Here is a 20,926-nt window from a genome sequence, read left to right as displayed (position 1 = left end):
GGGATGGATTTGATCATGTAGTTTTTCAAACATTATAATGCATATTCAAAAAGACGAGCAACCCGTAGATTCAATATAATTACAAATGACTGGATTACGAATGAGCCAAAAAAGCAGCTATTCATCAGAAACTATAACATTTGGGATGCCAGCAACGAAGCAAAAACCTACTGGAAAGAAAGAAACGCTGTAGCAGCATTAGCAGATAAATACAGTGCCTCTAGTGCAATAGCTGAAGCAAGTACTGGTACCAGATTTTCCTCAGCGGTTACAGCCACCTCTGACACAATGGCTGTTTTTGAAAAGATAGATGAATATCTATCAAGAAATATTCATTTGCCTAGTGGTGCAGAGCATTACTTGGTTAGAGATGTGGATGTCTGCTCCTACAACTTTCAGAGGTATGCTCAAAGTTTGATAAAGTCAAAGACTTTGTTGACGCTTGAGAGCCACGCTTCTCACGTCCTTGCCATGTCGTCAATTCTTTTATTGTGTAGAAACGTTGATCCTTGCCTAGACGAATATTTTTTCAACGCTACGGGATTAATCAAAGCAGACTGTTTACTAGTGATTTACAATAATAAAAATAAAAAACTATTATATTTTCTGAAAAACTTTTTGTTAAATATTAAATAATATTACTCTAAAATTGTAAAAGGTCCTGTTGAATGTTTATTACTATGTAATAAATACAAATAGTAATAAAATATATAAGCATTTATTTATATTATAATACATATTTATATTATATTATTATCAAAAATGAATTTTATATGTGTATAAAAATATGATGGATGAAGATAACAGAGATTATCAAAATCTATTGAAATATGAGTTAAATAAATTAGTACATACAGAATGGGGTTTTTTAAACGAAAATTGGAATATCATAGTAAATAAATATAATCATCGTACAGAATTAAAAGAAATTAAAAATAATAATATTAAAGTTGTTAAAGATGTTTTATTAAGTCAATTAGGATATATACCTGTTTTCTATTTCTTAAATTTTATCTATGGTGTTTCTGAATATCCTGGTCCATACAAAGAAATAGATAAAGGATTATTAATTTTGTATCATATGGTAAGTGGCAAATCTGGTAGAGATATGCATGAGTTTATGTCATATACAACATATTATTCACTTTATAAAAAGTTTTGGCATTCAAATTTTAAACGGTTAAGTAAAAAAGTTGATACTGATTTAAGCAAAATGTTTTCTAATATAAGAATTAGAATATTATCTTCATTAATAAATAATCCAACATCTTTTAAAAATGTAACATTATATATTGATGGACACGATGGAAAAATAAAATATTATGACCCTGATACTAAAACAATGGATATAAAGTCTTATAAATTAGATGGTCCTGGATTAAGGACACAAATTATTACAGATAGTAATCAAATGATATTATGTATCTAAAAGTGAAAAATGTGGTAAAGGTAGTGATGGCACAATGTTTTTGGATATGAAATTATATAATAAAATTCATATAGGAGATTGTATTGCTATGGATGGAGGTTATAACTTATACATAAATAAATTTAAAGAAGATAGTTTAAATGCTGGAAAAGAGTTTTCTGATAAAAATTTTGTATATCCTATAAGAAAAGAAAATAATAAAAATTTATCTGCTTCTGAATTACAATATAATAAAAGATTTGGCAGTTTTAGATCTGAAATTGAAGACCAATTTTCAGTTTTAGCATCTAAATTTAATAGATTCAATAATAATACATCTGCAATGCAAACTACAGACATAAAGTATTATAATTTACAATTCAAAGTAGCATGTTTATTAAAGAATATGTGGAAAATTGTAGATAAGTATAATATTGAAGTTCAACCACATCATATGCTATGGTATACAGATGGATTTGAATTTCCTAAAAATGACAGAAAAATTGATATTATAGTTACAGATAAGATACAAGTAGATAAAAATTTTAATGAAATGCTAATATTACAAAAAGAAATTTTAAAATTAAATATAAATGAAGAAATAAAGTTTATATCTGATAATGAAGAAGATATAGAAATGGAGGAAGTTCAAATAAAACGTAAAAAGTCCAAAACACCAGTGGTAGTTATTGAAAATATTATCAAATAGATGTAAAATTTGTAACCAATTTATAAAAGGCCATAGTCTATCCTATATATTTATAGAGGTTAAACACCTCTTTTTTATTTTTAGTGTAATCGTCTATGTAAAATTATCTATAATTGTTTTTTTATTGTTAAACATATTTTTATAATCATTTTCTTTTACATTTTTACATTTACATTTTGTAAAAGGTCGCTCACAATTTATGCAAAAGTTTTCTAAATGAAATTTACAAATATTTTCTCCTAATTTTTCTTTTAAAATAGATGTACATCTTTTATTTTTATAATAAATTTTACATTTTTGTATTTCTTTTTTCTTATTATAATCTTTTGGTATAAATTCTTTAATTTTTGTAATATCTATACTCTTAAATGTATTGATTTTTTTTTCTATTTTTTCTATATTGTTATTATTTATTACTTCTTTCTCATCTTCTTTTTTATATATTGGTTCATTGTCTTTTTTTGAATCTTCAATTATTTTATTGTCACTTTTTATTAAGATACTTTTATTATCTATATTTCTATTATCAATTTTGTAATGGGTTTTACATAAATTATCTTTGTAGAACTTACCATAACATTTGCAACCTTTATTTTCACCCTTTTTAAACTCATAATTACATACAAAATCTAAAAATTTATCTGCATATTCAATAGGTATCATAATGTATTTTCTGACCATATTATCTAATAGTTATTTATTATATGAAAATTCATTTTTATTAATTTTAATATTTTCAATAAAATGCTTTTATTCTATAAAAAATACCATTTTCATTTGATACATGAACAGTCTCCAAAGAGGATATCTTTTCCAAGATAGGCACAGGCAATAATAAATTCCCAAGACAGTTGCTATGTGCAATTCTGGATATCATTCAAGATGTCTTTAACAGAAAGCTTGAGTGCTGTTTAGGCATTGGAAAATTGTATCAGCTTATGCCCAATCAAGATGCTGTAGTCAAACGATGCATAAGTTTGATCAACGTTTACTTGAATTTCTTCCGCTCTTCACGTTGCCAGAGGAGATCAAAGAACGAAACCTTTGTGCTCGTTACCTTCTTCCGGTGTTCCAAGCCATGTTTGATGACTTGAACAACGAAGATCCAATAATGTTTAACTTTGTTGACGAATTAAACAATGAATGTCAGGCTTCTGACATCAACTTGTCAAGACGTAGATCCGGTGACTGGATCGTTTTTGAACGCCTCAGGCCAGAAGAAGAGCCCAGGCTTTGTCGAAGTAAAGCGTTTGGACTTCGCTCAAATCCATTTCAAGACAAGCATGGACCCTGTACAACTTGGGACTTTCTCTGAAAATGCCCTTGATACTCATGACGGTCAAAACGTTCTGGCAATTCAAACTGTCGGAACAAATGTTACCGTAGCACAACGAATGTAGAAAATTCAATTCTTGGTGTCACGAACCTTGCCTGAATTCATACAGCAATGCAAATGCATACAACTCTATGAATTCATACAAAAGCTTTTATCAAAACATCACCAAAAACAACATATAATCAGAAAAACTAAAAAATATATAAATAGCCCAATATTTCTTATTCTTTTTTTTAACTTCACTTACTTTTGTCTTTACTTACTTCACTTTATTTACTTTTTGATTATTTTAATAAATATCATTCAAAGTAAATCTCTTTTGTTTTTCTTTTATTTTACTTAACATCAAGAACAAGAAGTCCCTTGAAGTATATACACTTCATTGTAAATCCTTTTTATTTTATTTTTATTTTATCTTTTTATTTTACTTTACTCAAAATAGTTTGATCTACTTAATAAGATCTGGTGGTCACTTAACGCAAGCAATTCATACTCAAATCATTATTCTTTTTGGAGTCAAGCACTACCTAAATCTTTGATCTTACATCAAGACTTATTCAATACAAACCTATTTAACACTTTAAAAACCTTACAAACTCCAATCTCACATTACCTTTTTCCTTGTTCAGCGCTCCAGCCAAGGACTCTATACTATTGTGGAGCTTCATCACATTCGTTTTCCTTTATCAATTGATGAAATGCCATCGCTGTGTGGATCAATGGATAAGCTCATGGATATTGTTTCTGCTTTTGGAAGCCACAGTGTTGCTGAAAGCGGATTAAAACTTGACGGTGCGCAAAAGCAATCACTTAAATCGCCGATCTTGAAAATGACCGCGACAACAAAAATTGACAAAAAAAGAGAAAATCCCTGTCAACGTCATTATTGTTGAGCAGAAACATGCATCATGAAGGGATATTAAGTCGTGCTTTTTCAGTCAGTTAGTCAATCATGTCGTTTTTTCTATGCTCTCTATGCTCTTTGTATTATATAAATATTTATTTTTTCTTTTCCTCAGAATTAAAAATGTCAAAAATAAGCTGATTTCTCCTTCTTACAAACAACTTTTTATATTTATTAATTACGATTCAGTTTATTAGATTTTTTTTTGCGAAAGCTACGCAATGCCTCTTTTCAGTTCTCAAAGCCATTACAGCTTCGATTAACAGGGTCAACCATGAGAAGTTAAGAAGGCCTTTGATCTCAAAAGGTATGTGCAGCAGGCAAACCCAACTATACCTCTAAGAATCCAGTTAGACAACCTCAAACTAAATTCAAAGGCACTAATCATACTTTACAAAACATCAAAAGGAAAAGGACAAGGTTAATGGACTACTCGACGTTTGCCCTTTAGGGAGTGGCTCTGCAGCTTCCCACCATTAGGTCAAGCCCTTGCAAAGTGCAATAAAAGAAAAGAAAAGAAGAAAAAAAAGAAGAAAAAAAAGAAGAAAATTGTTCCACCTTTATAGTCCTGCAATATTTCAAGTGCTAGCTTGCTTTTAATGGTTTTTCAACTGCCAGAAACTGCCATTTACTCCAACATTGCGCAACGTGAAAAAAGCACAACTGTATACGGTAATTTTCTCCAAAAGTAGCCCTGATTGTATCTGCTTCAGGAATACTACAATCGATTGTAATTTGTTCAGGCTGCATAGAGCAGTTGTCTCTGAAAAATTTGAGCCATTCTAATACAGGTGATACTGACTGGTCATTGGTGAGTAAATAACCTACAGGTACCCCTTTTCTAGTATCAGGATGTCTGACAACTAAAATGTACAAGGCTTCATTACTTTTTGATGATATTCCAAACGTTGAGTCCAAAGAAAAGCACTTTGAAACTTTCATTACGTCCATTTGCTATAAAGAGATGAATCTATAAAAGAAAACATTATCTAACGAGTGGTCAATCACTTTATAACCACAGTTAATAAGATTTCTCTTTCATAATTGAAGTGATTCAAAATCATTGTTGTAAAACTGAAACATATCCTTTGCTATCATCAGCTAAACGTTATAAACATCGTCGTAATGAAACATCTTGTCCTGCTGTTGTTCATCGCCCCCCCCCCCACTTCTTGTGGAAGACATGGTCTTACTTCTCTTCTCGTAAATCCTTTACACAAGCAATTTTTGATCTCATCTCGCAAAGTATCCGAAATTGACATAGGTTGTAAACCAGAGTAGGGCCAGGAATATGATGATGGTCGTTCTTTCGTGTAAACTCAACAATGCTTGGATCAGAGATGCGACATGTCACCATAATGATGGCGTTGCAGCCGATTTTCTCAGAATTTTTTGTATTGGTCGACCGTTGTGATTGCTCGTTTTGGTCTTATATCTCTCAGTTCCCTTAACTCTGAACCCTTTTTATCCAGTGAACACAAGTAAAATCCTGCAGTTTTTTAAACTCCTCCTAATTATCTTTGCTGACTTCCATCTTTACAAAATCTGTAACATTAGAAGAGTAAAATCTTGTTGCGGGAAGTTAACATGGCTAAAAGAAATGAGTATTGCTTGTTCTAAAATTAAAAAACCCAAAGTAAATATTCAGGGCATATGTGGTCTTTTTCGTGGCTGTGTGACTTTTTTATTTTTTGCTTTCGTCATTTGAGAGTCAAAATAAGGGAATGCTTATACCTTACGTAGACCTATCTTTCATTTATATCTCATTGCATCAGGAGCTGTATTAGAACAACTTGTATTGAGTTAAAGGAATGGAATTAGTTATGACCGAATAATAGAGAAAATATCGTAATAAATCTTGGTAAAGTATTCACTACTCTGATTTCTTATAAATTGAATATGAATCATGTTTAAAGTATGTTGGGATACGACAATGTTGTCAATGACATTGATGCCAAGGTCAAGACAAAGGGGCATGTAGAGCTATATTTACTTACCTTGGCTCAAGGTCTGGATGTTCACCACCGATCAGTAGTTTGGGGGATTACGGCTGCGTAAGTTGTGTGATCGAGATTGATGACAACATTAGATTAGATACTAATGATAGACATTACATTTCTCACAAATATAGTTTGAAGAAGCTGCCACTAACTGCTATCAAAGATAAAACAACCATTGGAGAAGGAGAACTTTTGACTACGTATTTTGATCCCATCCTTGCCAGCATTTTGGCCAACCCAGATGAAAATGTTCTTTTACGTTGGGCAAACGTGACTTGTGATGCCACAAGAGACAAGAGACCAGATGCAACCATCAGCAAGCTCACACAACTGGTCTTTGGTCCAAGCCTTGGTTTTGGCGAGGCAAAAGTGGCTCAAGCAACATGTGATAAATACATGCTTTGCCACGACTTGATTCGCTTGGCCGCTTTCACCAAAGATACAATTGATGAAAACAAGCTGTACGCGTCATTGTCGTTCCAAATACATGGTAAGTAAAGGAAAATGGAAGAAAGGATAAATAGATAGAGTGACCTTTTATTTCCTTGTAATAGGCTTTAACGTCACTTTTTTTCTTACTCGTTTACGGCATGATGGTATCTTTGTCATGCAAGAAATAGCTCATATGACATTTCCTCGGTCGATCGAAGAGTTAGCCAGCTTCATCAACATGAAGAATCTGAAGATGCTGCTCAAGATCACCGAGGCATTTTGGCGATTATGTGCAATATCTGACAACGAAGGGCTGATTAAAGCACATGCTCGTCCCACTCATCCTTCGTTGTATTGTTTAATTGATGCAACTAAGGATCGACGTCGCTTATGCTCGATTCGATTTGAATCCTAATATTTTTTATCTCTTTATGTAGTATTTATACATGTAATAATAATTTAAATTACTATGAACAATGGTCCTTCAAATTAGGAATATCAGACATTGTATTATACCACTTCAAATAAAATTATATCACGATCCACTCCAGAATATTCTAATAATTTCCTGGATAAGGATTAATAATTACTTCTTGATAAAAAGATGTTCAACAATGCCAATCATATAAATAACTCATCGACTAATATCGATTAAGAAGCAATAGTCATATACTGTAAATACTAATATTTAGCCGTGATTAGAAAAGTAGACATATCCTCATATTTTTTAATTTGAATAAAGGACAATCTACTTTGAGTTCCACTTATTTTTATATCTGTTGATTGACTTAGTACTTTTTTATGTTATAAAACATAAATATCACACTTTTCTTCATTATCCTCCTTCTATGCTATCTCCTCCTTTCCTCCCCAAAACTACGCAGTGTACTTGATATTTAGATGAAATAAAAGATATATTCACCAGCCATCAGGCGCATAAAACGTTATGGAGTTGAAATAGGCTAGGATCATAACAATGGCTCACAAATTCAAGAAAAAGGACAAGCTAAGTGACAATTGGTTTTCGAACCGTCAAAAACTGTTTTGGGGGGGGTGCAACACACACTATATGTATTTTGTTGTAGAATTTTTTTATTCAAACACCATCAAACCTTGTTACAAATTGTCTAAAAAAACCTTAAAGGTCACTCAGAAGAATACTATTGTATGTATCACGTATTCTTGAGGGAAATGTCTCCTCTTCTAATAGCTGTTCTCGTTTCATTTTGCTTTTGCAAATAGACCAGAACTGCTCAATGAGATTCAGTTCAGAAGTATAAGGTGGAAGATGCGCGTAGCTATAACCACACTACCTGATCTCTTTTTCAATATCGCCATCCTTGTGGATAGGGACATTGTCCATCACAGTAGAGTGTCCCTTAAATTGCTCATGTTGTCCAAAACATTCATCGTATCGCATATAAAGCTGAAGTAATGTCCTGTCACAGTGCTACCTCTATCTGGATTCTTGCAAGTAACTACATCGGTTCTTGACCTCCTCTTTTTATTCTAAACCAAAGCTCTCGGTCTTCTTATTTTCACGTTAATAACGCCAATAGCACAAATTACTCCAGGGATTGTCCTTGATTTTGCTCGAGTCTTTGGTAAGACTACCTCTGCACAAGTATCAGCCTTCGATCAAGTTACCGTTCTTTTCATATTGACATGAAAAGCCTCCTTATAAATAAATACACGGTTGCTTAAATAATCCATATCGGTTTGTTGCCATCTGATTACCCAGTTGTGTCTTTTTTTTACAGGTTTTTAGGTAAATTTTGATTGACTGAGTCAAAGTGAGCATTCTTCAAACTGATTCTGCACTTTTCCCTCATGAAATCGTATAATGCAGTTTTTGACACTTCCACACCCATGAACTGACTCGTCAAATTATTCCATCATTTGCTCTAAAACTAATGCCGATTCTTAAGATCAATGTATCATTACCATTTAAAGCATCTCTTTTGACATATTTCTTGGTCTTTGATCAAGTTTCTTCAATAGTGCCCATGGAAAATGAATATGGAGACATAAATAATGGACTATGCTTATGCTTATGAATATCATCAAGAACGAGCACAGAAAGGTGAATTCTACAATTATTCATGTGATGTAGTAGTTTCTTATCATATCTTCAGAAGTCCATGATATTATTAATAATTCTCATCAAATGTTAAGCAGTTATATCCTACATTTTTGTCTTGGTCTTCTCTTCATCTGCTTTTAGCTTTACTTTTTCTGATAGCAGAACTGAGGAGGTTCTTTGGATAATTTATCTACACTACTTTACTTCAAAGGCTAAGTTACTTTTAACGATACTTTTCTGTGTTTATTTGAATATTAGTTTTTTCTCTCAATAACCAAGTACGATGCCTAAGTTGGTGAGAGTTGAAAACTTCTCTTCCATAAATATACAGCTAGCCATGAAAATCTACATATAATTGACAAGGTTTATCCCCCTCCCCTTTTTTTTTTCTCTTCATCTTGAACTTTTCTTCTTGGTTCAACAGCGGAATATCTAAATTCAGCAAATCTCAGCCTGAAACTATACCTCCAGTTTACCATGAGCATTACAGTTCCTCAGATACGTGCTACGACTTTTATCCAAATTGGTCAAGACGATTGTGTCATGGCCATATTCAAGTACTCATACAAGCCACTTCTCTCCCAGATGGATTTTAGTTTACCCAAGATGTCATATGCCAATCGTCTAGGATTGAATGAAAATCTATTTTGGAGACCTCAACCGTCTCAGGAGCAGCAGCGAGATCTAAATGATGAGTGGGGTCTTTATCCTAACGTGATTCGTAACGTAAGATGATCCATGAAATGCAGAATAAATTAGATGAAAACCTACAAGCAAAACATTCATAGATTGAGAATTTTGGTAATGATCAAATGCGCCAAAGTCTTTACAGAATGAAATCAACGGTTTCATCAAGATAATGTCCTATTTTATGTCACGTATAAAGAATATGCTGTTTTGTTATAATACAATTCCTTTGTTCTTTTATATTTATAACAATAAGTAAAACAAAACAAAAGTAAAAGACAGGATACGAATGAAATATATTGAGAAGGGGGAATGAGGTTACATACATTGAAAAAGAAAATTGTGGTCAAGCATGACCCAAAGTATACGTTTCAGATGTTCTTATTTGACTTGTAGCTACTGATTTGCTGCTAGTAGGCTTCTTTAATAAATCATTAAATGACCATCGATGGTGTTTATATGATAGATAAGTACGATTAGGATTAGAATACTGAGCTTGGTCTGGGTCGATATATTCACCATCTCTGTATGCATTCTCATAGTACCGACGATCGTGAGATTCAAACTGGGACTTTGACGCTCTTCTTTTTGTGTACTTGTCAAGTTTGTAATAATCAAAGTTGTTTTTGAGCTTTTCTATTAAACCCATTTTTGTTGTGTGCAAAGAAAAAAAAAGAAAAGAAAAAAAACAAAAAAAAGGGTTGCTTATTAAATGACTACAAAGAAAAAAAAAATGATGAAATCTCGGCTAAATTCTTTTGCTTCCGACTGTTGCTCTCATAAATACATCATGCCGTATATTAATATCAGGCTATTTATGAATGAATCACCTTTGAACATGCCAAATTTGAATATTGAAAGCTAATTATAGTTACTAAGATGTACATTTATTAATAGCATTCTTTTTCTTTTCTTTTTTGCTTACCAGGAAAAAGGAAACAAGCTTTCATCTCCTGAGCTCTTGCTTGTGTAACTTTAAAGCTATTTTGGTATTGATTTGCAGTGTCAATCTTATTTTCATATGAATTAGAATAGTGTGCATCTTCAGCCTCACGTTATATTATTTATAGATAAGCTATAAACTAAAATCTTCTCTATGGCTTTGTACATTATTATGATCATTTTGTAATGCATTCTCTGCCCCAGAGGTTCCCGATCCTATGTTCCCATTGGCTTACAAAGTGACACTCATTGTGGTAGGAGATCGCTAAAGTTTATCCTCAAAGGCCAATCAAGTACTGATTTACAGTCTAAACAGTACATGCACTTTTTGGAAGCCTCGGCTCTTCTTTTTTTTTTTTTCTACTCTTCACAAATTAAGACATCGTCATTTATACTAAGCTTACGGCCGAATCAGCCGAACTCAGCTTGTAAGTGCTTCAAAGTGAAAGTATAAAATATACCTTTTGAGTTTATCAAAGAAGAATGTTAAAATGATTTGACATACATCGATCTATATTTTATTATTTATATTTATTTATAAAAACCATAAATTAAACTTACCAGATTGATGGTGTATTAAAATAAGAATGTTTAAGATATTTATAAATCAACAAAGGATTATATGCTAATTAGACTACAAGCATGAATTGAAATCGTGTAGAATAAGTGAACTTGAATTGTCACATATTCTATATTTATAAAAGGGCACAATTTAACAAGCAATAAAAAAAAAAAAGGAAATGCTACAGATTTGTTAATAACTTGTTTTGATAGGATCATAACATTTATAGAACCTCAATCATTTCATTATGTAAAGTCAGTTCAATAAGATGGTTTTTAAAAGTAGTCAATTCGAAAAGAAATACCGTGTTTATCCAATGATGCGATATAAACTAGTTATTGTTGGCATAGTAACCTGATGGTCCTGCCTTACTAAATAATTTCAATTTGCGATCTCTCACTCCTCCCACATTGTTGTAGATCCCTCGCGTATGTCTCAAGATGTTCTACAACGCAACATGTACAGACGCACCTTTCTGAACATTGTTCTCTTGATAAACCTTTTTTTAGGTGTATTTTGAAGGCACACTTAATTATTCTATGTACGATCGACTAGATACATTTTTTATTATTATTATTATTATCATGCATAATGATTCCAATTGATTGAAGGTTTATCTGTTAATCCTAGAAACAATTCCAAATGAGTTGATGTGGGTCGTCTAATGACACTTCTTATTGCTTGGTCTAAAGGATAGATTTTATGTTGATCTGAGATAACAATACGTTTACCAGGAGGAGGAGAGCCAGTCATGTCAATTTCAGTCAACAGGTCTCTAAAAGTAAATGTATCCGTAATAGCCAAATTACGAAAATAATAATTAGAAGGTATATCAGAACTATTGGATGGTCGAAGGGAAACGGTCTCAATAACAAGGGGAATATTATTGCTATAATTCACTACATTGTCTTGTAACTTTAAATGATCATTGCTGTAGATTTGCATATTGTTGTTACGTGTATGAAGAGGTGGTAATTGAGATGGAAAAGGAGGGTTCACTTGTCCCATCAATTCAGGCATTGGACTCCCTTCGGGAATAAACATGCGTGAATTATTAAACAAGGGCGTGGATAAACTGGGTTGAGGTCGATTTGTGTTCCGGATATCCGTTGATTTACTACCGGATTTTCGGATCATTGGCTTATTTGATCTTTTACGTTTAGCTGAGTGAGAATGTGACATTCTTGTGAAATCTGGTTGTACGTCTTGGACAGGCAACACAGAATTGTACTGAGTTGATATCTCTCTCACCTTGGCCGCTAATCCCCCTGATCCAATCGACTGGTTCATCGGATACGGATTATAGGCTGTGGGTGATTCAGCAGGTGAAGGTGGTGTGATTAACATTCGTTCATGTCGCTTCTTGGCTCTGTAGAGTGTGCTCGAATGTGCCTTGCAAAGTGATACTTCAGATAACTCTCTTAGTCCAATCACCGTGTCATTTTCATCCTTGTACATTGCATGTGCATTTTCATTAATCCATTCAATTGAGAATTCATAATCCGGATCGTCTCTGTGAAGTTTTTTTGCTCGACTATCAAGACCCCCTTCAGGTAAATTCTTCCCTCTTCTAGGTTGCACTTCAGGGCAATTACAATCAATGCAATAGTACTAGATAAAATGTTAATTTTTAGAATTTTGTTCTTTGTAGAATAAAAATGAAGAACTTGCCTTTGAACAAGTAAAGCATTTATTACATACAATACAGGCGTTCTATAAATAAAGTCAGATATTAAAGAACTATATTTTTAATTATTTACTTTTCGAATATGTATATATCTTTGACCATAGTTGGGTATTGGTGTTTCTGTATGTTGTGATGGTTGAGATGGTGTATGAAGTGGTAATTCAGTGATGACTTGAGCAAATTGAAATAAATTATTTTCAGACATTTTCTCTTTTTTTTGGTGAAAATATAAACAAAAAGATATTCTTTTCTCCTTCCTATTTTAAAAAAAGAAAAAAAAATATTCTTTAAAGCAACAAGAAGAAAAAGAAGAAAAGGGAACTTTCAAACAGGGACGGAAGAATCAAAAAAAAAAAAAGAGAGAAATCGCGCTTTGAAAAATAATGTTGTATAATGAAAAAGAGAAAAATATTTTTTTTTTTTTATTTCATAAACTCAGTTCGTCTCAAGAATCCAAATCAAGTGTGCTATGGCAACTGTATCCAAGGTACGATCCTTGATGACCACATCCATTTTGATTTGTTGATTTTCTTTTGTTATTTCAGGCATTTTAAAATCAGTGGATGCGGTAATTAATCCTCTTGCTTTCTTTTTATACTACAAAATGATGTTTATAATTATCAATTTATTTTCCTTTTTTGGATAGGTTACCTCCAATTCAATTGAAGAAAGCACGACACTGTCCTTGTCTGAGGGTAAGCTACTTAATAACGCCAATTCACCTATTGTTTGAGCAAATGTGGCCAGCGCAGTGGCATGAATACTTTTTTAAAAAGTTAAATAGTGTATGTTCATTATCCAATCAGAATATTTACCATTTAAACGGATTTCTATTATGATGATGATCCTAATATAAAAAGAGTATCATTCAGCATACACACACACACACACATTATAAATTCTATTTACACGCATCAATCCAATACAAAATCCACGAGAAAATGTTGTCACTCTCATATCTAAAGTAATTTAATTTTTCTTTTTTTAAAACACAAACACAGCATCTTTTACCTATAGAACCTGAATAAGGATTTGAGTCCTTCATCAAAAATGCAAATATTCTTGAACGAAACAATTTTATAATCGGTTTATTTAAGCTTTCCCAAATAACAAGTGGTTTTTTTGATTTACGCAAAGTCCAGACAAGATAAATAATAGTTAAAGTGGTGGCCACGATGACACCTACAATGAACCTAGTAAAAATAGTCCATTCCAACTCAAGTGCTACTTTGGTTAATCGAATAGTTGCTTGAACATGAGCTTTAAAAGCTTCTGTTAAATTGTTAGGTGCAGACATGAATCTTTTTTTTTTTTGGAAAAAAAAAAGAAGAAAAGAGAAAAATCATGTACAGTTTTATTTTTATGTGATTGGCTCATGCGGGAATGAGTCTTTTTTTTTTTTTTTTTTTTTTTTTTTTTTTTCTATGGTTCTTCCACACAAGTACTTATTGACATTTGTCGCTTATTTTCTTCCACTGGATCTTCCCAGCGAATAACCCAACACATAATAACTGCTATACTTGAACAAGCAATAAGAGCCATATTCCTAATAAGTAAAATATTAATATGAAAATGATGTCTGTATCAACTACTTTACCAGTAAAATCCAAGTATATCAGATACAGTGCCTACATCAGGTATACCAGGTTGAGCTGATCTATAAATGAGGCATATTAATTACTATCGATAATGGACACAAAATTATTTAATTACCTAACTGCTGGTAAAGCAAATAAGGTAGTGATGCCAATCATACAAGCGTGAGCATCTGCCTTCCTCTTTCTAAACACGACCTGATACGCAAATAAGCTCATGATAAGTGAAAGTAACCACATCAAGATACAAATAAATATTGAAAACACCAAAGTGGTGGTAGATCGACCTGTTGATATCTTGAGGCTAATTCTATCGCTAATAAATGGTTCATTATCATCATCATCCTCAAGCACGGGTTGATGTTTTATCGATGGCATAAAATGAAAGGAAGTGATACTTGCATCCAAGTGAAAAGTGATGGGGATTGACTTTGCGGTATCGTTTACATAAAAGGCTGAGACATCCAAGTTACCAAAGTAAATATCAAATGGATAGTCAATCTGGTTACCATCTTCATAGTTGAAACTGACTTGAATAGGGTTGATGGTTTCACCTTTTTCGAAATGATAGTTTTCAAAAGATGAGAATTTGAGTGTAATTTGTTGACTACAAGATTTTTACCTGTCAAAAAAAAAAAACGTTTTATGCGTGTGCCTGTACAAGACTTACTTTAATTGTCCGTATTCATTTGCTAATGTGCCATTGGGTTGAACAAGAAAGTTAATTGTATACTTCTTATTTAAAAAATCTACATTTAATACGGAGGCTGCTATGTATAATGACTCCCCTCGCAGGTTGGGTTCTTTATAACTAATAAGTGTAGATGATCTATGCGTACAAAGTGATCAATTGGCTTGCTTTTATATTCATTATCTTAATTACCTTCCTTCTTCGGTATACACTTGCCAAGTAGGCACTAATCAGCAATAATTTATATGCATTCACATCAAATATTTTAAAAAAAAATTAATTACCTATCATTGTCAACAAGGCAGCCAAAATAAGAAAAGAAATAAATAAACGACGGCATACATGATGTCTTGTTATTTTTTGTACAAAAGAGGCCTCAATGCATCTCTGTTTAATTGCTTTCATCACCATGACAACAAGACAAAGAAAGAAAGAAAGAAAAAAAAAGGGGATCAAAAAGAATAAGAATGCTTTTATACATAGGAGAAGATATCAATACCTCCCTGATTTTATTTAATAGTATAAAAAATCATCTTGTTCATCAGAGTAATTCACTTTGTAACTTCTCACTGGACTAAAGAAATAAGGTTTTAATAATTTCAAATCGTGTACATGATGGTTTCTATCAGGCACAGAAGAAACACTTGTGTATTCTTCCCAGACCAGCTTGTTGTGCTTTCCTCGATGGGTGGTCTTCAGTTTGAGTGACATGTGAAAGGTCTCCTTGGGTAGCATAGGATCTTTCATCTCAATGATCACACTTTCGTCATCCTCTTCAAACAAGAACTGTCCAAGAAAGACCTGTTGGCGGTGGAATCCTGGCTGCAGCGCTTTAACAACGTGTGCCGGTTCATCTGTGGTGACATGCTTCAAGACGGTACCATTGGGAAAGAACCGCAAGTATCGATAATAGGTTACAAAATGAATCGGTTGATTCCAAGCTGTCTCGGAAGTACCTTGTCGGATATAATGACAGGTTGAGATGTAGACACCATCGTATCGTATACGGGGTCGATCAATATACATTCGTAGCCATTGACCATTATATTGCTGCATGACTTTACTAACTTGATAGTCTTTGGATTCCTCCAGTGTCATAGAAGGAAGTCGAAAGATATGAACAGATGCATATTGCCATATAGAAGGCTCTCGAGTGTATAAAAAAAACCTTTTACAAGTCAATGCAAATTGAGGAATAGTGGATAGACTGTGTAATGCAAGATAACGTAACAAGTAAAGCATGATCTCGCCTTTGATATTTAGGTGGTTAATGTAAGAAAAGCTTGTTTTTTTTGCCTGTGTTTATCTTTTTACCTGGTAATTTGGCTATGGCTACTGTTTTATAATCCAATCGAGGTATATATGAAGTGTCCTGCTGCGAAAACTCCTCTATCAAGGGTGACAATACATCTTTAGGTAAGGTGGCCGTAGGCGGAACATATTCATTGCAAATAGGCACAATATGTTTAAACTTTTCTTCTTCCTTTGCTGATGGTAACGACTCATGAAGTTTAGGTAAGATGGCTGTTTGATAATGTCTCTTGTAAGCGTGGACTATATCTGGATCTAATTTAAACGCTCGCCGATAACTATCCAACGCTGCAAACCATTAGTAAAACGGACTTATATCCTCAGAAGCACATACCTTTGCCAATTTTTCCTTGTCTTTCGTTATCTACAGCCAACACATAATGGTCCATAGCTGTTATTGGTGCTTTTTCTAATGTCAAAGATTCTGCTTTGTCAATCATATCCGATAAGCTAGACTCTGCTGTAGATAACCGTTTTTCAGTTGCTGGTTCTTTATCTTTATGTTTTGTGTCTTGAATGTGATGCTTTTCTTTGACTTCCTGACGCCATTCATTTCTAAATCTTTCTAATTCATTTTCTTGTTCATTCATTTTTTTTTCTTTTCTTTTGGAAAGCAGAAAGAAAAGAGAACAGATTAAAGCTCAGGGCTTTAAATTACCAATCATACAGCATAATATTAAACACTACTAAAAGTGCCACTCATAAACATTTATGATTTACTTTAGTACAAATGCCTTCTTGGCATGAAAGAGGTGAATATGATATCCATGTCTTTAAAGAAAGTATAAGCGATACAGTGTTATTTAATATATCAGTTTAGCAAAGCTATAAATCTATTTAAGAATGAATTGCATTGGCTAGGCATTGAAGAGATTAGTAGAATACTAAAATGGTAATAAAACCATTTGATCTTGCCTATGATCTTCAAATTCTTACGACATCACTTAATGATACACTAATACGATTTGTATCAATTTTGAGAATAGATAATAAAATAATAACGCACATTGGAATGTTTATATGGATCAGCTTGATTTCAACCAGTTTATTAGGAGGATATAAAGGAATACTATGTTTACGGTAACCCTTAACGTATCGAAAATCGTATCATATGTAGTCAAGTGTAGCTTCAATCAAACTCTAGTAAAGTGTTACACAGCATGCCGCAGTCAAAGGCTGTGCAATACTTGTAGATTGCTATCAGTTTGTAACACTTGTAGTTGTCTTTTTTTTTTTCGGAAAAGCATTTGTGGATAATAGCAACGAGAACAATTTATAATTTTCATCAGGAGAAAAATTTCGTATACAAGAAGTGTAAAAATGGGTTGTTTCAGTTTTGTGTTTGACCTTTTACTTCTCTGTTAAATAATTCAACTACTGACTAGTCTTGAACCATTAAATCTGTTAGTATACTACTATAAGTATGCCTTTAATTCTTAAAGACTATTCAAAAGCCTTTTTGATAGCTTTTATCAGAAAGAATGAGTAAAAGCTTTATCTCTTCAATTTTCGAAAGAATTTGGAAGGTTGGAGCACAGAGACCCCTTACTCTATATCTTTGTCGTATTTCCAAAGAAATCGTCTTTAATATGACAAGTTCAAACATCAATCGTATTCTTATCAGCCTCGAAAAATTAGCAGTATAGAAAGAAGTATTTAGGTTGGAATTTGACATAATCAACCGACACTAAACAAATGCGTCGACCGTCTAGTACAGATTTTTAGTAAACGATTTGAATATATTTCATCAAGAACATAAATTGAATTATACCCTAGCAAGATAAGGTGTAGAAAGGTATTGTTTACATTTTCAAGTCCTTTTTCTATCTAAATCTCCTATATTATATAACTTTTGTCAACAGCAATGTGTTAAATTATAAATTTGATTGTTATCAATGGAGAAAACCTTCAAATAAGAGTGTAGTCTTTTTGTGAGAAATACATGATAAATTTAAAGTGAATGTGATCAAAGTTACAAAACAAGTAACATCAGAAGCATTCTTCATTAGTTGTTTTAATACACATTGTACGCTCAGTACTAGTATAGCTCAACAATGAACAAAACTATGTGGAAGCACGAAAACTAAATGCTGAAGAAGGCAACAATGACGAAAAAGACAGATATAACAAGTCTTGAAAATCCATAAGATAAATTCATTACAGCAATTGATGAGGTTATAAAAATACTAAAACAAAGAAAAAACGCACACAACATATTCCTAGGACTGATAAAAAAAATTATGGTAACGGAATAGAACAAGAGAAATACCCGTGATTGCTTACATATGAAAACATACTTCTAATTCAACAAGTAAAAGCTTAAAAAAATAGAGCATAATCAACCACATGTAATTCATGTTTTGAGTTATATTGTTTTCTTTTTCTTTCATTTATAAAGCATAATAGGAGCCACATGTCTGCGAGCTTTACAATCCAGACAAAAAGGGCTCATTGCGATAGCCGAATGTCACAAATGACGAAAGTGGAAAAATTCGTCTTGATATCACCATTTCCAAGATACACCAGCATGAATTTAGACCAAGGCTTGGGTTTGGCGAAGTCAAGTTGGCGCGCTCCACAGCCAATGACCATGGCTTATGCCATGACCACTTGTGTTTGGCGACGTTTGCCAAGGATACCATTAACAAAAACAAGCTACAAGCCGCCTTGGTCTCCTAAATGGATGAGTTCAACCTCGCCTTTTTCTTGTGGCATTTTACTTGATTGTTGAGAATAGTATCTTTTGATCATGATAAACATTGGTTTTGCTGAAAGATTGACTCGGTATTTCTCTGAGAAAAGGAAGTCCTCGACATCGCGAAGGCAGTTCAATAATGCCTAGGCTCAGTTACTGGGTATCAATGACACGTTGCATATTATTAGCTCACTTTGTGGGAATGACCAGATTTCTGAAAGGTTTAGATGTGATGTTTCTCAACAACCAAGAAGATCAAAAAGACCTCGAGAGCATCCTGACGACTTACAAAATGAACATCCAACACGCCGCTGCAGAGCCCATTAGCTTCTCCTTTCTAATTATCACTGCTCAACATTTGGATGCATTAAGTGTAAGTAACGGACAAAATAGTAGCTTTTGAATTTGTACTCAATTTTTTTTTTTTTTATTATTTTCAAATTTATACATACATTGATCACTCTCACTGAGATGTGAGTGTGATAAATAACTCAATCAAAGACGTACCTATCCTTTTTGTATTTTGTTTCATATCCATTCGATTTGGGCCTCTTTTCTTGCCAGTTTAACGTTTCTTCTATTTTTTTTTTGTTTTTGCTTTTTCAATTTTTCAACCCAGTTTACCAATAATTAATTAAAAAGTAGATTGCGTCATCATCCTATGAGCGAATAAAACTGCATTGATTGTGGCTTTTTCAATATTTTTGAGCAACATTTTTTCCGAACTCCCTCTTTTTCTCTTTCTTCCGACAAAAAATACATATAAATGAGTGAATTATCACCTCCCTCAGGTAACAGATTGGACGTTGAATACCCACCTCCACCACCACCTTCCAACAATGGAGCTCCTCTTTCCTCATCTTCTTCATCTGTTGGTCGCCGAGGTCGATCACCTGGACGTGATCGTTCTCTTTCTCCTCGCCGTCGCTCTCCTTCAGGTGGTCGCTACTATGACGATAGACGTTCTTTTCGCGAGGATAGACCTCAAAGAGAAAGATATGACTATCCTCGTCGAGACTATTACCATCGAGACTATGATCACAGAGATCGTTATGATCGATACGATCACAGGTACGATCACAGAGACCGTTATGAACGTTATGATAGAGGAAGATATCCTCCCAAGTCAAGAAAAAGACCTGTAGATAGAGGATCAGAACAAGACAGAAAGAGTTCTACAACAATTTATGCTGGAAATCTTCCTTATGATTTTATTGAACGTGATGTAAGAAAAACAAAAAGTATTATGTGTATAGAAAGGTACTGAAAAACGACGAAAAAAAGGTTGCTACTATGTTTGAGCGTTATGGACGCTTGAAATCAATCACAGTCCCATTGGATACTGTCACTAACAAAAACAAAGGGTAAAAAAGAAAAAAAAAAAAAAAGGATCAGAAAGTAGACGTCGCTTTTTTATATAGTTTTGCTTTTGTTGAATTTGAAGACCGTCAAGATGCAGAAGATGCATTTGAAAAGTTTGATGGTTTTAGCGTTGAAGGTCGTCGCTTAAGACTTGATTGGTAAGAAAAAAAAATGTTACAAGGACAAATTGCTTAAAAAATGTGTTTTTAAGGGATATTGGGCTTTCAAAGAAAGAACAACACCGTCCTCCTAGACGTTCACAACCTCCACCTTTGGATGATCACCGTGATAGAGGCATGAGCGATCCTTGTAAGTTTTAAATCAAGTATAGACAGATTCACTATCTTAACGCTTGGAAATATGTAGATGCCCCTCCCCCTCCTCCCCCTCCAATGGAATCTCGTGGATACAGACGCGATTCACCTGAACCTTACCGTCGTTAAAAGAGAAAGAGAGATGGATATGGACAATACGACAAAAGAATGACTTTGATTTTTCCTTTCCTTTTTTCATTGCTTTTTA

General features: G+C 33.2%; 9 protein-coding genes across 9 annotated transcripts; 5 read left to right on the top strand and 4 right to left on the bottom strand.

The window, feature by feature from the left end:
- Positions 1-858: 858 nt before the first annotated feature.
- On the top strand, positions 859-2,117 carry RO3G_15406 (uncharacterized protein; the record flags this gene model as incomplete). Its single annotated transcript, XM_067669990.1, has 5 exons — positions 859-892; positions 981-1,084; positions 1,157-1,184; positions 1,504-1,940; positions 2,016-2,117. The coding sequence occupies 5 exons, from the start codon at positions 859-861 to the stop codon at positions 2,115-2,117; spliced, it is 705 nt and encodes a 234-aa protein (XP_067526091.1).
- A 967-nt stretch (positions 2,118-3,084) lies between these two features.
- On the top strand, positions 3,085-3,432 carry RO3G_15405 (uncharacterized protein; the record flags this gene model as incomplete). Its single annotated transcript, XM_067669989.1, has 1 exon — positions 3,085-3,432. One exon carries the CDS (start codon positions 3,085-3,087, stop codon positions 3,430-3,432), a length of 348 nt encoding a protein of 115 aa, XP_067526090.1.
- Positions 3,433-3,999: 567 nt separating this feature from the next.
- On the bottom strand, positions 4,000-5,714 carry RO3G_15404 (uncharacterized protein; the record flags this gene model as incomplete). The annotated part of the gene is made up of 3 exons (XM_067669988.1): positions 4,000-4,021; positions 4,067-4,099; positions 5,551-5,714. The coding sequence occupies 3 exons, from the start codon at positions 5,712-5,714 to the stop codon at positions 4,000-4,002; spliced, it is 219 nt and encodes a 72-aa protein (XP_067526089.1).
- Positions 5,715-6,274: 560 nt separating this feature from the next.
- Positions 6,275-7,204, top strand: RO3G_15403 (uncharacterized protein; the record flags this gene model as incomplete). Its single annotated transcript, XM_067669987.1, has 3 exons — positions 6,275-6,411; positions 6,489-6,847; positions 6,912-7,204. The coding sequence occupies 3 exons, from the start codon at positions 6,275-6,277 to the stop codon at positions 7,202-7,204; spliced, it is 789 nt and encodes a 262-aa protein (XP_067526088.1).
- A 2,701-nt stretch (positions 7,205-9,905) lies between these two features.
- On the bottom strand, positions 9,906-10,208 carry RO3G_15402 (uncharacterized protein; the record flags this gene model as incomplete). Its single annotated transcript, XM_067669986.1, has 1 exon — positions 9,906-10,208. The coding sequence occupies one exon, from the start codon at positions 10,206-10,208 to the stop codon at positions 9,906-9,908; it is 303 nt and encodes a 100-aa protein (XP_067526087.1).
- Positions 10,209-11,600: 1,392 nt separating this feature from the next.
- Positions 11,601-12,955, bottom strand: RO3G_15401 (uncharacterized protein; the record flags this gene model as incomplete). The annotated part of the gene is made up of 3 exons (XM_067669985.1): positions 11,601-11,614; positions 11,795-12,674; positions 12,824-12,955. The coding sequence occupies 3 exons, from the start codon at positions 12,953-12,955 to the stop codon at positions 11,601-11,603; spliced, it is 1,026 nt and encodes a 341-aa protein (XP_067526086.1).
- Positions 12,956-13,185: 230 nt separating this feature from the next.
- RO3G_15400 (uncharacterized protein) lies at positions 13,186-16,937 on the bottom strand (the record flags this gene model as incomplete). Its single annotated transcript, XM_067669984.1, has 13 exons — positions 13,186-13,347; positions 13,402-13,513; positions 13,566-13,597; positions 13,660-13,709; positions 13,762-14,022; positions 14,196-14,296; positions 14,348-14,407; positions 14,464-14,952; positions 15,016-15,094; positions 15,229-15,262; positions 15,607-16,286; positions 16,351-16,635; positions 16,682-16,937. 13 exons carry the CDS (start codon positions 16,935-16,937, stop codon positions 13,186-13,188), a joined length of 2,601 nt encoding a protein of 866 aa, XP_067526085.1.
- An 833-nt stretch (positions 16,938-17,770) lies between these two features.
- On the top strand, positions 17,771-17,993 carry RO3G_15399 (uncharacterized protein; the record flags this gene model as incomplete). The annotated part of the gene is made up of 2 exons (XM_067669983.1): positions 17,771-17,832; positions 17,864-17,993. 2 exons carry the CDS (start codon positions 17,771-17,773, stop codon positions 17,991-17,993), a joined length of 192 nt encoding a protein of 63 aa, XP_067526084.1.
- Positions 17,994-19,808: 1,815 nt separating this feature from the next.
- RO3G_15398 (uncharacterized protein) lies at positions 19,809-20,566 on the top strand (the record flags this gene model as incomplete). The annotated part of the gene is made up of 3 exons (XM_067669982.1): positions 19,809-20,267; positions 20,327-20,406; positions 20,464-20,566. The coding sequence occupies 3 exons, from the start codon at positions 19,809-19,811 to the stop codon at positions 20,564-20,566; spliced, it is 642 nt and encodes a 213-aa protein (XP_067526083.1).
- Positions 20,567-20,926: the final 360 nt, after the last annotated feature.

Source organism: Rhizopus delemar, genomic scaffold, assembly GCF_000149305.1.
Source record: "Rhizopus delemar RA 99-880 supercont3.16 genomic scaffold, whole genome shotgun sequence".
Lineage (NCBI taxonomy): Eukaryota > Fungi > Mucoromycota > Mucoromycetes > Mucorales > Rhizopodaceae > Rhizopus > Rhizopus delemar.
This window is presented reverse-complemented; position numbering and strand designations above follow the sequence as displayed.